The sequence below is a fragment of the Phyllostomus hastatus genome, unplaced genomic scaffold (genome assembly GCF_019186645.2).
Source record: "Phyllostomus hastatus isolate PE091 unplaced genomic scaffold, TTU_PhHast_1.1 phas_contig_159, whole genome shotgun sequence".
Classification (NCBI taxonomy): Eukaryota; Metazoa; Chordata; class Mammalia; order Chiroptera; family Phyllostomidae; genus Phyllostomus; species Phyllostomus hastatus.
In genome coordinates, this window is record NW_025333640.1 from 41605098 (window position 1) to 41621804 (window position 16707).

General features: G+C 43.4%; 1 protein-coding gene across 3 annotated transcripts in view; it reads left to right on the forward strand.

Moving 5' to 3' along the window:
* ZGRF1 (zinc finger GRF-type containing 1) overlaps window positions 1-16707 on the forward strand; it is a 51195-nt gene that overhangs the window by 4944 nt on the left and 29544 nt on the right. For all 3 annotated transcript variants that reach the window (XM_045831267.1, XM_045831268.1, XM_045831269.1), the window contains 9 exons: window positions 1001-1060; window positions 2375-2560; window positions 2867-5051; window positions 8116-8189; window positions 9736-9798; window positions 10886-10969; window positions 12622-12807; window positions 15335-15437; window positions 15544-15632. In XM_045831267.1, coding sequence (XP_045687223.1) covers window positions 1001-1060; window positions 2375-2560; window positions 2867-5051; window positions 8116-8189; window positions 9736-9798; window positions 10886-10969; window positions 12622-12807; window positions 15335-15437; window positions 15544-15632 — 3030 coding nt within the window. The remainder of the gene's footprint in view (window positions 1-1000; window positions 1061-2374; window positions 2561-2866; window positions 5052-8115; window positions 8190-9735; window positions 9799-10885; window positions 10970-12621; window positions 12808-15334; window positions 15438-15543; window positions 15633-16707) is intronic.

Genomic DNA, 16707 nt, shown 5'->3' on the forward strand with positions numbered 1-16707 from the left:
GGTGTATGGGGACAATGCTCCAACCAATTAAGTCACTCAGTCAGGGACCCCATTTATGTATTTTTTAGTCGCTTGTCTTAAACTAATTAATTCATTCACTGTTCAATGTTATTCTGTATAGTTTTTTCTTTAATATTCTTTCAGTTTGGTTAGAGCCAAGTCTTCAAAATCTTACGGAATTTGTGTTATATTAAAAAGACGTCTGACTGGACTGTGAGTGTCCTTCATGTCTTCTTGTGATACAAAATCATAATATTAAGGTCAAGCTAGTGGTTTCCAACTTTTATTACCTCATGTATTTATGTCTCCATTATACACCTCACACAGGTGGATTACAGGAGCTCAAGATACCATATTTTTTGGACTATAAGATGCATTCCCCCAAATTTGGGAGGAAAATTGGGGTGCATCTTATAGTCCGAATGTAGCTACCTGGCTTGCAGCAGGGGGCAGCGGTGGTGGAGTGAAGTCACAGGTTATTAAATATTTTACCACATTTTTTGCTTCAAAAATTTTTTTCCTATTTTCCTCCTCTAAAACCTAGGTGTATCTTATGGTCTGGTGATTCTTATTGTCCTAAAAGTACGGTAAATTCAAATTAGCCCCAGAGGTTTTCCATGATTCCACTATTAAGTGATACTTAATAACTTAATAGTATCACTATGTCCTTAGCCACTGCTCACACTAATCCTCTGCTCTAGTAAGGCCTTTTTCTCTGCCCATGCAAATTCTTGCTGTCTTCCATGAACTGGGTCATCATTCACCAGACATTGCTGGTTGGCTCGTTGGTCAGGAAAGGGACAGAGTTCTGTGTGTGCCTCTGCTCCCTTCACAGAGTGAGGGGCGTTGAAGACAGACACGCTTGCTGATCCAGGTCAACAAAGCGGGTGATCCTTTCAGGGTATGATTTACAGACAGAACAATTTTAGATTTGCTTTTGAAGATGTTTAAGAAAAGCAGAATTGTGTTCCATTTTAACATTAATTTTGTTTTAATACAGGCAATCTTATATGATGACAAAGGACAATGTTTGGAGAGTTTATTTCTGAAGTGTCTTGAGGTATTGTAATGTGTCTACCTTATTTTGAGTAGGGTTTAAAATCTTTAAATATTTTTTTCTATGAATGTTGTTAAATAGTATAGTTAAGGTACTAATACTGATCATTATAGCTAGTGTTTATTGAGCATTTATTATTAGCCAGACTCTGTGCTAGAAGCTCTTAGATATTGTTGGCTGTGACGCTCACACAGCCCCGTGACTGCAGATTAGGAGTGCAATGTGGAAAGCTGGTAACGAGTCCACGTTAGTGTGGCCATGGTGGGGCTGGGCTGTGAGCCCAGGCAGTGACTCTAGTCTGATTCTATGACATGGTTTTTGACGGGCAGAGCATGACAGTAGGAACTATTTGTGGAGTTACTCCTTTTTAAAAATCTTGTCTCGTACATTGGTTCTGTGTTTCCTGTTGGACTGGGAAGGGAAGGGGACCAAAGGCAGGTTGAGTGTGAAGACTTCAGACGGTGAGCTGCGTGTTCCAGGTCATTTCCCACTCTCCTATCCTCCTGCAGCTCAGCGTACGTGTCTGACGCCCCTCTGGGACATGCCAGTGTGGACAGACCGCTGGCCCGGCTGCATCTGGGGAAAGCGCAGTTCAGCACAGGGACTATAAAGGTGTTGAGACATATCTAGTCATTGTGCTGATGTGGGCCATAGAATTTAATCTACTTTTAAATTTTATGTGACACTAATAGTGCTTGTGATATTTCTATCAAAAGAGGGTCTAGAAGCACTGTTTTAATTGGTGCTTCATTGGTGGTAACTCCTGTTATTTCATTTAGAATCATTTTACTAATTAAGCACATTATCTGTGATAGTACACAGATTTTATCAACTAGGTTAGTAATTTTATTTTTATGCTACAGTCAGAGATGGTGGCAAATGTTATACTTTGTTTTCTTCGGTGATTAAAATACTTTTTTGTAATATGGCTTAAGCAACTAATAATTTATAATACTTGTGATACAGATATATATTTGATAGTTAATAGCTCTAGTTTTAAAAATTACAGTTAGTTGTATGGATTCTGCGTGAACTTGAGAGGAGCTGTACCTTCCTCGCTTCCCTTTGTACCTGCAGCCTGTCACAAAGGGCCTCCTGTAGGTTCCCGGTGTAGAGTTGCATAAACACATTCGTGACGTTTTTGTTATATTATTATCCTTTTTTTGTGCATGTTGGTACTTAACTAGTACATGATAATAAATAAATAATTTAGATACTGTCCATTATGTCTTACTAGTGCTAGTAAGCTTACAAGAACACATAAGCCATCAAATAATTAGATGTATGTGATTTTGACATTTGTTCTTTAACATCTAGGTGAACCCTGGAGATGACTTAGAAAGTGATCGGTACTTGATCACAGTGGAGGAGGTTCGAGCTGCCGGAAGCAGAGCTGTTCACCAGAAGGTTGACCAAGAGGCGTCCGCGCTCCGTCCAAGGCAGTTGATGTCCTCTGGCCGGTCCCTCGGATGCCAGCCTGCTGGCTTGAAAAGGAAGTTCACTGTAAGTTCTCTGTGAAAGCACTGGCTCGGTGTACACCTGGGAAGTCATTTCAGGAAGCAGTGAATTTTGAAGTGGTTGTAGTCTCATTGACGTGGCACTTCATAGTAGATGCTTAGATAGAAGGTAAAACCTAATAAAAACTCTTAATAAAACTCTTAATAAAAATGAGTTTATATTTTAACTCTGCAAACCTTATGTCTTAATTATTACTTTACCTTACAAAACATACACATTCCTTTTTAGCCTGTTCATTTCACATTTTTTTATAGGCAATGGAATAGCTAATGATTGTTTTAATATTTTTAGGGTTTTCAAGGACCACGTCAAATGCCAAAGAAAATGGTTATTATGGAAAATGGTGAACCCACTGTGTCACCGGAGGCTGCAAACCCTGGCCCTATTTTTCTTTCTCCATTCTTGAGGGTACCTCCTTTGTTTTCTGTTGCTGGCAAGAAAGACGTAAACAGTGTTGCAGCAGACCCTGAGGACAGAGGACAGTTCCTCTCCAAGGACCGAGGGAGAAATGGCCCGCCTCTCTCTTCAGTTGGCTCAGCCCAGTCCTCCAGGGGTGACCTGGAGGTGCTGTGGGGAGGGGAGCAGTCCGTCTCTTTACTGGCCAGTGAGCCCATGGAAAGAGGTAGTTTGGCATCTCACTGTTTAGGAGCTGCACAGAATGTCAGGAGCAAAGCACAGATCCTAGCTCTTCTGAGGTCCAGATCTACTAGTACGTGCAAGGAAACAGATTCTGCCATGGCAGGACATTTCCCTCGGGTGCAACCACAAGGAAGTTTAAACATTCCTGCTAACCCAGAGTGCCTAACTGATCAGGAAGAGTGCGCTGAGGGGAGCACAGGAAGCCTACAGTACCAGCAACCATCAGGAAGTACCGTGAGAAGTAAAAGCCGGTGGGCTGCATATTTATCCTCACAGAGCTCACCTGTTCATTCTTCTGCTGTAGATGGAAATGACCTAGAAGGGAAACCCATGGCTCCAGGAGATAACATAGATTTAAATTTGAGAGACCTTTTGGTACAAAAAAATGTACAGTTCTTTGAACCAGATGCTGAAAATAGGAAAAACTATGATGAAGACAAGCCAGTAGTCAATACTGATCCATTCTGGGATCGGGAAATAAAATTAAAAATTCCTTCATTCTGTGAAAGCAGCTTACCTGTTACCTGTGGCAATGTGGAAAATAATGGCTTAGTATCAAAATCTGATGCTCAAGAAAATACTAACATACCTGTCACTCAAAATGATTGGATGTGCACAAAAGGATCACTCGTTAGAGAAAATGTTCAGGAGATAAATACATGTGGAGTACCAGAAAAGGGGTGTGAACAAACAGTGTCTTCCCTGCCAGAATCTGACTGTCTACAAATGGAATCTTCACTAAGTAGCACCTGTAGGATCTCTGATGCCATTACTGACATGTTGTCTAGAAGAAGTGCTGATTGTGAAAGTCTTAGTATTCAAGAACCCATAAGGAATGTAACACAACCATTTTTGGAGGTAAATTTTAATCTGAACAATTTTGAAACCAGTGACTCCGAGGAGGAATCCCAGGAAAATAGCGGAATGCCCCAGGATCCAGAGGGCTGGGAAAAGGACACCTTGGCTGGAGACTGCAGTTCAGGTGTTCAGAAGAGAGGTGAGGCTGTGCGCTGTGAAGAAGGTGGCAGCGCACCTCTGACTCTCTTATTGCCTGTTGGGGGAAAACCTACAGGGACATTTCCTACCAAAGAGGCTCTGCTGTCACGGCTCTGGAGTAAAGCTGGACCCGGTGGAGATGGAGTACAGGGGTGGGGTGACCCAGCTGTACAGTGGCCAGATGAGGTGTATGTGGTTAATGAAGATGTTGAAACACCCACACAAGTCAGAAGTAACTCTCATTTTGCTTTACTCCCAAATAAATCTAAAGGCATGAACTCGAATTTACATATTCCTCATTTTTTAAGCATGGACACTAATCAGACTCTTGAAAGCAACCTATTTTCAGAAACGACTCAGCACCAGCCTTTCATTATGGAAAGTGACTTAGGTGAAAATGATAACCAGGTTTTACCATTGACCTCTGGCAGTGACAACAGTATCCAGCTAGTAAGTGCCAGTCAGAGTCATGCAGACGGGTGCATTGCTCTTGATAAATCAGACCCCCAAGTTCCCAATTCTTTGTTTTACCCTCTGGGAAGAAAGCAGCCTATTTCCAATGACACAGAAGCATGCGTTCCTGAATCTGAAGATGTGGGAGGGATTCCAAGTTTAGCCCAGGACCATACTGAAGGAGATAGTGCTGGAGAAAACAGACAATACTGGAAGAGTCCTAGACATTCTTCAGAACCTTCTGGATTAGGAAGCAGCATTTCCCTTTTAAAGTCATTGACTGAACATACTACAGCTTTAGAAGGCTTGGAAATACTGAAAAAGAAAAATGCTACATATACACCACGAGGAATGCTGCAGACCCATGGGCCAGCAAGCAGTCCTGAAGGTTAGAATGCATGTCTGTTCTGGATTGTTCTCTTTAGAGCGCAAAGGATGGGAAGATACTTGCTCTGGAGGCTGCATTAGAGAATTACGTGATATTTCAGTAGGTAATACACAGACTTGGTGAGATCACTTCTAATGCAGGAAAATACAGTGAGAAGTGAGTCCCCCTTCTTTCACAGCTCTCAGCCCACTCCTTCAGCAGCGCACTTTCTGTCCAGAAGTGTCCTATGCACACCCAAAGGCCCCTGTCATCTCACGTGTGTATGTGTATGTGTGTATTACAGTCCATTCCTATTGTACCATGCATTTTTGGGCATGTGCTAGGTGCCACTTTAAAAAAAAGTCTTGAGTTCATAGTAATGATCTCTGATTGCACCTCTGCACCACATGGTTCTCTTTCCTCCATCCCCTAGTTGTTTCTTTCTTTGTTCCCAATGGGAAAGGGCCCAGGTTCCCAGCCATGTGGTGTGTTTACCGCCTCAGGGCTGCAGTGCACACCAGGTGGTTTCCAGCCTGCTGCCCCAATGTCACTGCCAGTAAAGAGCAACATTTGTAGAATTCATCAATCCTTTGCAGAGTTTTTGATTGTTTTTGGATTATATCCTACTGAGAATATAGAGTTGCATGTTACGTTCAGAAGTTGCTTGGGTTCCTTTTTTTTCTTCCGCATGATTAATATAAGTATAGCTGTTTATTGTTTAAGTTCAGAAGAAGAGCTTTTTTGGCCGTCCATGTTGATTTACTTCTGACTGTAAAATATTGGCCTGGTTCAAAAGTCAAAGCCATGTAAAGGCATGTACCGGGCTTCCCTTATGCCTCCCACCCTGTTCCTGCCTGCCTGCTGTGGGTAAACTCTGAGTCATACCTGTGTTTCCTTTTGCAAAAATAAAAGAACTCCATGTAGAGTTTGTTTTCCCTTGTTCAACAAAAGGTACCGTGCTCTACACAGTTGGTAGAACCTTGCTTCTTTCCACCCGGCCATACATCCTGGAAGTCCCCTCATTCCTGGGACCCGTGCTCCCTCTGTTCACAGCTCTGTAAGACTCCTGTGCAGAGGGACCCTCAGTTCCGCAACCAGCCCTCCATGGCTTTATGCTTATGAACAATGTGACAATAAGTAACCTCATAAATCTTTGTAACTATATATGGGCTTTGTGACTATTATTGGAGGTATGCAAATACCTAGCAGTAGGGTTGCTGAGTGAAAGTGTATTTATAGAGAACTTAAAAATTCCCTCCGTAAGAATTACACCATTTTCTCATCCTACAAGCCACGTGTGTGTGCCTGTTCCTCCACAGCCTCACCAAACTGGCAGATGGGAATTGGCATTTCATTGCATTTCAAATTTGTATTTCTGTTACTTCAAGAGAAATGGAGCTGCTTCTCATATGTTTAAGCATGGTTTGTATATATTTTCCATGTACTGTCCTACCCCTTGTCAGTTTTCTAATGGTTGTTTTTGTTCTTGTTCATTTGTAGGAGTTCTTTATGTATTAGCCCTTACCAGTGCTATATTGCAAATATTTTCTTTCGGTGTGTCATTGGTCTTTTGACCTTGCTTATGGGGTGTTGGCAGCAACATCTCTAAAAGCATTACATACAGGACATATTAGTAAATATACACGTTTATACACATGTGTATGAATGAACTGTGTACTTTACAGTATAGAAAGGTTAAAATTAAGCTCCTATTTGAACATCTCAAGGAATTCCTAAAAAAAAAAAACAGGGATCAATGATTGTACGTGCTAAAATGTTTCTGTAAAATGTAGTTAAATTTGATGATCATTACAATTTATTCTCTAAAAAATTAACAATAAGCAAAAAACTTAAATAACTTGGGTAGTTATAGTTATATACTGTTATGAGGATACAACTTCCCAATCTGAAGATTTAATTACAGAATTTCATTTCTGGAAATTGGTCTTTTTTTTCTTATCAAGTTGGAAAAGGGCTACAGCTGATTCTCTTGATTTTCAGTCATTATGTTACATCAGGTCACCACAGTCACTGACAGAGGGACCAGGAGCCATTGCTTTCAGGGCAGATACAGGGTTGGGCCCCTTCACACCTCTGGTCAGAACATCTTCATCAGCTCTTCAATAGGAAGCCTGGTTTTATGTGTGTTTCCATTTAAAGACACCTTAATTTACATTGTCAACTCAGGTCTATGACTAAAGGTATACTAAATAGACTAGGAGAAGGACTCAGTTTACAGTACTCATAAGATCTGAAATGAAGTTAGAAGTGCTAATTTAGGATTTTTTCCCAGGGTGAAGGCAATAAAGGGAAAAACATCAGTTCTCATCCAGTTCTTTAAATAAATAACATCAAGTTCCAAAGTCCACTTTTTTTTTCTTCATTAATGCATTTCGAGTTTTTAACAGCAAAATAATGAAATGAAAAATAAACAAATTGGCTAAAAATGAAGTTTTTACCAGGTATAGATATGATGTTTTTTGCAGTAATAATTACTTTAAAATTCTCGTGTTTTTTAGAAGAAATTGAGATGACTAAAAATGCACTTTTTCTTTTAAGAAAAGAAATCTATTTTTAAACAGATACTGTTGAGGTGATCTGTCCCAGCCACCCCCTGCCACTCCACTCTCCCTCTGCGGGGCCTGTGGCCCTGCCTCTGAGTCCCTTCTCCGACAACTGGATGTTGCCCCACACAGCGGGGTTTCCCTTGTCGGGTCTGCTGAAGGGTCTGCTGAAACGTTACTTCCTGTGAGAGGCCTGGTCGTCATCCTGTCTGAAACTACTCTCCCGTTTCATTGATCTGAAACCCTTTGTGTCTCAATCTGAATTTAGCAAGTTCATTTGTTTATTTTCTTTGTCCCTCCCTTTTTGAGGGACCTTGTTTGACTCGCTTGCTTTCCATTGCGTGGCACACTGAGCTTTGAAAATAATGGGAGTTTTTTTCCAACAATTATCAAGATTTTGCCACATCTTAAAATTTAACTCATATTTCTTATTTCATTTGGTTTTAAAAATAGGTTTAAAAATTTCTTAGAGCACTGCTAGATGTATGATGAATAAAATCATTGGGTTTTGTCCATTGTAGCCAGGAAACCATTGGTTACAGTAGTTTCACCAGCTGTTCCAAAGTCTCCTCATCTGACCCAGGATTCTCAGCAGGTACATTACTTTATCACTGTATGTGTGTTTTGTTTTGATATTGGATGTTCTGTACTTTGTAATGAGGCCATAATAATACGGAGGGCCCCACACTATCTAGTTTCACGACCTCACCTCTCATCTCAGTCGTGTTTTCATCTTTCAGCCAAAAGAAGCACCGAGCAAGTCCACCTGCCCAGTAGTTAGTGGTACTGAACAACTGAAGTGTTTATTTTTCTGAGTTTTATTGAGATGTATTTGACATGTAACATTGTATTAGTTTAAGGAATACAATGTAGCATGATACACATACATTGTGAAATGATTACACAAACATTTACTTTTTAAGTAAACACAGTTACTAATGGAATGCGGGCACTCAAGGGCACCTCACAGCTTCTCAGACCTTCTCAGATGAGATTTCTGTTCTAGGCTGATTCTCCCAGGTGAATGGATTTTTTGCCATAGCATTTCCGAACACCCCGTTTCTCGGGACACGATGCTGTTGGGAGAAACGGCCTGAGAGCCGAGCTGCCCCGAGTTAGCAGGGGGTCAGGGTCTCACGTCGGGAGACACTATGCTTCCCTCAGATGTGGAACGTTGGCAGAGCCCCAAAGCACCACGCCGCACAGTTTGGGAACCATGGCAGTCACATAAAAATGACAGTACTAATGAGGGCGAATTGAAATTCTAGAATAAGTCATCTAGATGTGTGCCTGTCAGTGGGGACAGCATTTTTGGAGGGACAGCTCTTCCATTGTAGGCACTGATCTTTCTAGCAGGTGTGTTGAGAAGAAAAGGTGAAATGTTCCATTTGCCCCTGTTTTGTACCTTACTCTAGTTTCCATATTACCGGTCTTTTTTTTCTTTTAATCTTGATTTTTCCCTCTTCTTTTTTAAATACAGAAAAAGATTAAGATAAAACAAAACCCTACCACTCAGATAGTTATTACATTTCCAGATAGTTATTACATTTTTTGGCCTGTTTTTAAAAACATGGTGAGGTTGATGTGTACAAATAATTTTACCTGACATTATCCTTTAAGGGGAAATCCTTTCCTCTTAATGTCATATTGTATTTTCTCACATTATTAAAAACTTCGCAAATGTCTTTCAAAGGTTATATACTATTTCATCTTGTGCATACCCTACACTTTAGACAAACAATCCACTAGTTTTGGACATTTTAGTTATTTCCAGCATTTTGCTATTTAAGTAAAACCTTAATAAATGTTTTTACACATAAATCATTGTTTACATTTAAGTTATTTTCTTATATTAGATCCCTGGAAGTCTAACTAACCTGAAAGGCTAAGAACATCTTCCTCTGGTTCTTGATATAAATTGTCAAATCTAAGTATCGTACTGTTTACAAAAGGGTACTTATTTCACTTCATATTCATCAGCAGTGTTAGTCTTCTGAAATTTTTGCAGTGTGAAAATGGTGTTTAATTAACATTTAATTTTTTTATTTCTTTGGTCATTATGGTGTTCTTGCATTTATGTCTATAGAAGTTTGTATGTTATTTTGTAACTTATTGTTGCTTTTTGGTTCCCCTTATGTTAGTGTTCTCCAGGGACGAGGGAAGAAAATGAAGTTGAAGCAGGCGAACCACTGCAGTCTTTGCAGGTGAGTTAACTTTTAATTCGTAATAAAGTAGCTGGAAGTTACATGTGTGCATGTGGGTGTGACCTGTAATTCATGTTTGCATTTTATGTAGTCAGTTTTCAACCTCATTTGGAACCAGTTAGCTGAACCTGCTGTCTTCTGTATAAGTGTCCCGTGTGGGTTATAGGATTTGGTCAATAGCCATAAATTGCCATAAATAACCATAAATAGCTTTTTTCATAAAGCCATTTTACAAACTCGCAATTGTCCCCTGACCCACAAACTGCTGTTGCTGGTTACAGTGGTACTCACAGCCCTGCTGCCCAAGACAGAGCAGGACAAGTGGTCCCTGTTGGGGTAGCTCAGTCAGTCATCACCATAATGATGAAGTCCAGCAGGCAGCAACTGCCCCGTTTCGCTTACCAATGACCACATTCTTGGTGGGTCTTTTTCCACTTGAAAAAATAGGGTTTAACTTTTCCAAGGACAGTTACCACCAAGTATGACCTGCAGATAAACACCATCAGTGTATTTCCCTCCAGAATGAATTGCCATTGAAAATAAATGTCACATTTTTTAAGTAAAATCTTTTGTAATCTTACAGCCTTTCAAAACAGATTTTTAATCTGTTTAACATTAATATAGGAGTACATTTGTATTTTTCTAATGATTTTACTGCCTTGAACTAAAAAGGATTAGTTGCTGTTATTGATGTCTTGTGGTTTTCAGTTGCTAGATGATTCATTCTTAGATAAACTGTTATACAATTAACAGTTTTTCCTCCTTTAATTTCATACTGGTTTTTTAATTAAATAATGCTCATTAACATAAGCATTAGGTCTAATGGGTGATTTGTAATGTGCCTAATAACTTTTGTGTAGTGTCAAAAGGTTCAATTAAAGTTTTGGGATTAGGATTTTGTAATGAGGGTGAGGTCGGTCCGCATGGTGCCTCCTCTGCTGCAGTGCTCCTGTGTGAGCTGCTGGTCACATGACTAGAGAGAAAGAAGCAAGATGGAGAAGACAGGGTATTTTCAGAGGGAAGCCTGACTTTCAGTTTTGGAGTATTTTCCCATCAAACTCATGCACACACTGATATTTTATTCTAGTTCTTTTCCTTGGGAAGTGAAGAAGAGCCAGCTTTTCCACCTGTTACTCCTAAACAAATAGCAAGAGAAACCTGGGACCCTCAGGTAAAATTTGTGAAGAACATTGATTTCCTAACAGTGTGTTTTCCTGCTGTTTTTACAGAAGCATTGGAGTTTTCCTAGGCAGAAGGTGCGTGAGTGTAAGGCACAGGTGGCAAACACAAGGCCCTCAGGCCGAATCCCGCCCTCCACCGTGTTTTATCCAGCCCTGCACCTTGTTTCTATCTGGCGGCAGTGCCGAGTTCTCACTTAACTCTTAAGGAGCAGTTACATTTATACAGACCTCAAATTACATTCGGCCCTTTGAAGGCAACCGGGAGGCTGATGTGGCCCCCCGTGAAAATGAGTCTGACACCCCTGACGTAAGGAGTTCTGATTTTAAGAACAAGAGAAACAAGAGACTCCTTCCCTGTGTTTGAACTTGAGTCCTCTCCCTGTTACTGGTGAGCTGAGCGGGGCGTGCATGGGACCCCCAGGGGGCTGGTCGTGAGGGTGTGCAGCACAGTGATGAAGGTTCCTCTCAGCCTGGGTTGCACGTGGCGCCCCGAGTGGGCTCCGCTCCACGTCAGAAATTGGTGGTGACAGCAGTGCCCAGTGCCTGGCTGCTGGACCGACGCCGCTCCCGAAACCCTGCGGGCTTCGGGAAGGGAGCTGCGGCTACTGGAAATGAGGAGGCCCCGTGGCCCGTGGAGAGGCGGCGACTTCCCATCCACCTGAGCAGAGATGCTCAGCCTTTGAGAGGCGAGACTGTTTACATTGAAATATTTCAAAATTCAGAATACTGCTTTCAGCAAAAATCCTGTCAAAGGGGCATTGTAGATTTGATTTTCCTTTCAAATGTATGATTTAGAATATTCATTTTAATTAAGAGGATATTCAGATTATGCATTATTGCCATTTTGTTCGTTTATCAGAAATATATCCGTCCTCTAGGTACATCCTGTTGGCCCTATTAGCAGTCTTATTTCCCACGTTCTGGGAGGGCTCGGCCACCCTGTGCAGTTCAAAATCCTGGAACTCGCCAGGGGCAGCGGAGAAAGCCACTGGGAGCCTGGAGCCTCGGCCTGTGTTGGGTCGGGAAGCCCTCTCCAAGCTGCTTCCGTGTGGGGCTCACACAGGCCTTTGCTCCCAGGCACTGGGGTCAGATCTTTGGGAGCCAGAGCCCTCCACCCCTCGGAGCGGGGCTGATCCTTGCTAAAATCTGGAGTGAAAAGGCTCCCTGCACGCCTTCCCTCTCCGCCTGCGCCGTGTCTGCTGGGCATGAAATGGTTTTTGGTACGCTGGGGAAGCAGCGGTCCAGTCCTTGGGTGGGGGGCTTGTGGAGGGGCTGGTTCTCAGGGTGGCGGCCGGTAAGTCTGCAACGGGACATCTAGTACACTAAAGAGTGGGGAAGGGGGCAACCACGAGTTTCCAGCTTAATTAGCTCATTATTTCTGTGTCCTTGCACTCAAAGTAAAAAATTTCATACTTAACTACTGTTGAACCGGAACTCAGTTAAATCGATGCACTTTAGTTACCTCTGACAAGTTCTAGGATAACAGTATTTTCTGGATTCAGCCATAGTCCCTCATTAATTATTTACATTCAGTAATGCTGGGTAGGAAGTTGAATGGTGTCTTCTTTTCTATGCATAAGCACATTGTAAGTGCGTATGTTCACCTACACTCATGCAGTGCTCGTTTCTCATTTACTTCCAGCCTGTTGAGTTTCAAGGGCATCGAGTGCAAGGATCGGCCACCAGCGCCGTGACGGTCCGAGGGTACAGCTCCCAGCCGGCCTATGGTCAGGCTCCCGGCTGCCTCGAGCCGCGTGGCTGCATGGCAGGCACGCGCTTTCCGGTGGCAGGTCCTCCTGGGGCTCGTCTACAGGCTGCCCTCTTGCAGGTACAAATATTTTTATAGTTGCATTTTGCCAAATCATTTTCTTTATGTCAGTGGTAAATTTTGTAAAGGGAGAATATTTAAATATTTGTACAGTCATAAATTAAAATGGACTTTAGTAACTTGACAAGAAGTATAACACCTGAAATCAAACTAAACAAGGCAAAAATACTTTATTTGAAAGATTTACTGCTTTTTTAAGAACGGGAATTTAAAGGATTACTTTTCACTTTAGAGAAGATTAGGAATTTGTGACCAGAGTGCATGGGCAGGTTAAACCCAGAAAATTTTTTCCCTTCAATTATGCCCCTGAGCACGTGTGTTGCCACCTTCAAGGCCAGGCAGGTCCATGGTATTCGTGCAGATGGAAAAACATCCACGGAGCCGTCGGGATGTCTGACATGCCTTCATTCATGGGTAGGTGAGCCACGCACACTGCAAGCTGCGTGTGTCTGCATGTCTCATGACGTGGCCCCTGCTCGCCGGCGTGGCACCGGTCCCTCTGCGTGTCTCTCATCACCATCGCCCCCAGCAGGGAGTCCCTACCTGTTTGAGTACTAGAGGGGAACAAAGCTGGAAAACTGCCAGAACATTACGTAACATAACATAATTCTACATAATTCCGTGCGTGCGAGCCCACTTCACGTCATGGGAACAGTTAATCAGACCCAGTCTCGAGGCTGTGAGAACACTGGTTATAGGCCCCTCCACGGCTGGGGGACGCTGCTCCCCTGAGTCATGCAGACACCTGGGTGAGGAAGCCAGGCTGCCTCCACTGACCCTGCAGCATGACACCGAGTTGTTCTCATTGCTACCAGATGGAGTCATGCAGAGAGGGTGGCATGCATCTTTGAAACTGTCTGTTAAAGACATTTTAAAGCTTCCCTTTTGACTGAGCCATAATGCACACACAGAATCCACGCACACACCGCCCAGTCATTACCACAGAGCGAACCGCCCTTAGGAAACAGCATTCCCAGAAGTCCCCCTCTGCCCAGTGCTGCTTTAAAAATCGTGTATAGTTTATAAATAGAGTGATAGGCACTTTCTTGTGTCTTCCGTTCAGCGTGGCAGTCTGGAAATTCATCCCGTCGTTGCCTGCGGCTGCAGGCAGTCGTTTCTGTTGCTGGGGTGTGTTCCGTTGTGTGAATACGCCCCAGCCCCAGCGGAGCCGGGCTGCAGGCCGGGTTGTTCGCATCTGGGGCAGCCACAGCTGAAGCTGCTACAAACACGTGTGTGCTGTCGTGAACATGGGCTCACAGATGTGCTTCTGCTGGTTACACCGTCAGCAGCAGCGTCTCCTGTTGTCACTTCTAGGAGACGCGGCCCAGCTGCTCTCCCAAAGGCAGCGCTGCCGCTCCGTCGTCTGGGCTCTCCTGCGGTGGGCGCTTTGGCTCCACTTGGTCTGAGTCGACAGCCCACACTCTTTCCCCTCCCGCTTCACACGGATTGCAGTTCAGGATTACCATTGTTCCTTACTGTTCTTACAGATAAAGACGTGTGTTTCTCATGCCCTGTGTTTTTGGAGAGGAGTTTACAGTAGAAAGGTGCTCTGTATTGGAAGACAAATTCATGTCCACTTGCTTTGTGTCTAATTGTTTTCCACACCTCAGCATAGTCATGTTTACATTGTGAGTTTGTAAGCAATGTTCCAAATGGCTGGACCTGCCAACAGAGAGGAGCGTCTCTGGAGTCAGTACAACAGAGGTCCTGCAGAGAGCAGTCTCGGAGCTTAAGAAACGCGGCTGCATGCAGTGCTCAGCCTCCGTCGCTGACTGAGGAAGCACCGATGCGCACCACTATGGAAGGGGGCCGTCGCTGGCAGGACACCACGCTTCACCACCTAGACCTGGACCTCTTTAGTAAACGTCTTTTGTGGTGGTAAAAACCATGACATGAAGCGTACGGTCTGAGCCATTTTTTAGTACAGTCAGTAGTGTGAAGTTGACTCACAGTGGGATGAACAGGTGTCCCGAACCCTCCCCTTTCACTTAGATTTTTCATGTCACATTTATTGAACCAAGTCTTAGATGGGTGTGGGCTTGGATTCTTGCTGTGTATCACACTGCTGTGTTTTCCTGCCTTTCTGTGAACACAGTACTTTTTTGTTCAATGATAAATCATAGTGCAGTCTTTTTGAAGACATTTAATCAGCAAAATGCCTTCACATGTACTGTTAGCAGTGCACAGCTCATACTGAAGTGAGCGCTGTGTAGCCTGGCTGATGTGCGTGTTGCTGCACACGCCCAGGTGGGAACGGTTGCCACTGTTGCTTGTGCTGTAGGTGTAAACATGTCATCACACGGAGGATGCACTCCTGTTTCTGCAGTGCCAAGGTGTAAGAGATGTGGTTCATGAGAACCGATGAAATGTGCTGTGCCCTGCCCTCCATGCATAGTACTGGCTTCAAAGCATTCCTGTTTTTCTGTCACAAACTGTTTGTATGTGTGTAAATATAGAGAGGTACAGATATAGGCATGTACACACACACTTCTTTCTAAATAAGCTGATAAATGGATCTGTTTTCTAGTTCCCAGATGAAGAAAACTTTCCAAAAGGAGGTGATATCTTTAATATTGAAGACAATTTTCAAGTGGTAGCTGAATCTAATGAGGACTCAACTGCAAATGATTGTAAGTAAATTGTAACCATGAATACAAGTAACATTAAAAAGTTATTTGACATCGAACACATGGTTATGTAAAGATCTTTGCTTTTCTTTCCCCATGACAATTTTAGATTTTCTTCCTAAAGATTCAGAACTCTCATGTCATTATTTGGATTATAATTTCAAATCAGCGGAGAGGACTTCATGGGAAGCAAATAAGGTATAATGTCAGAAAGTTTTACTAGTTGGGAGTAAAACGTTTTGGTGGTCTTATAAAAAAATGAATCTATTAAAAACTAAAAAGATGAAAATGTTAACACTGGATGATTTTTTAACATGATCAAGAAAGTCTACCAACAACTAACCAACATTATTTGAGTGATGAAGCGGCAGAGTAACTTCCGGTAGAATGAAGAGAATGCCCATCACTGCTATCTCCTTTGCTACTTGAGGATGTTTTGACTTTTGCAATATGACATGAAATGAGAGGCATACATAACTAGAAGAAAGAAATAGAGTTAGAATAATCAATTAAAATGAGAAGTTAAGAACTTTAGGAGATGTACAGCCTAGGCATTATCTTAATCAGAAGTGTGGGAGACGTGTGGAATACACTGAAATTTTACTGCGAATTATAAGACTCTCGAGTAAATAGGAACTCATCAATATTTACTGAACACCTTCTGCAGGTCAGAAACTTGTAAAGGCAGGTGTAGAGCGACGGGCTGGACAGCTGTGCCTTCAAGGCCAGCAGGGGAGACGGGTGTTAGTCAGGAGAGCAAACCAGCCGGTAAGTGGAGCTGGTGGCCGCTTCTGCAGCCCGGAGACCGAGGTGACCAGGGAGAGGACTCCTGCTGTGGGGGCGCCTGCTCCGAGGTTGCAGAACTGGTGGGCCGAGATCAGGGAAGATGCCCGCCAGCGGGGCGAGGAGGCGCAAGAGAGCACAGGCGGTAGCCGAGGCTGGGAAAGCGAGCCGCGGGACCACGCGCCCCAGGTCCTGCCGGTGGAGGAACCACCGGGGTGTCGTCACCGAAGGGGTTTCCATGGGGAGTTGCGTGACTGAGTGTCCACGCCTACAGGGCTTTGCTGCAGACAAGGACGGGACCCACAGGGTGAGTGTGGGAGCAGAAAGCCAGCGAAGAGGAGCCCTGGGTGACAGTGACCAAAGCAGGGGTGGTGGCAGGGGCCTCACGGAGGACTAGACCTGCAGGACGCTCATGGAGGTGTCTGGGTGGTTGTCGAGGCGGGGAGAAGGGAAGAGGGAGGAAGGCGCCTGACTCCCGGGGGTGGGCTCA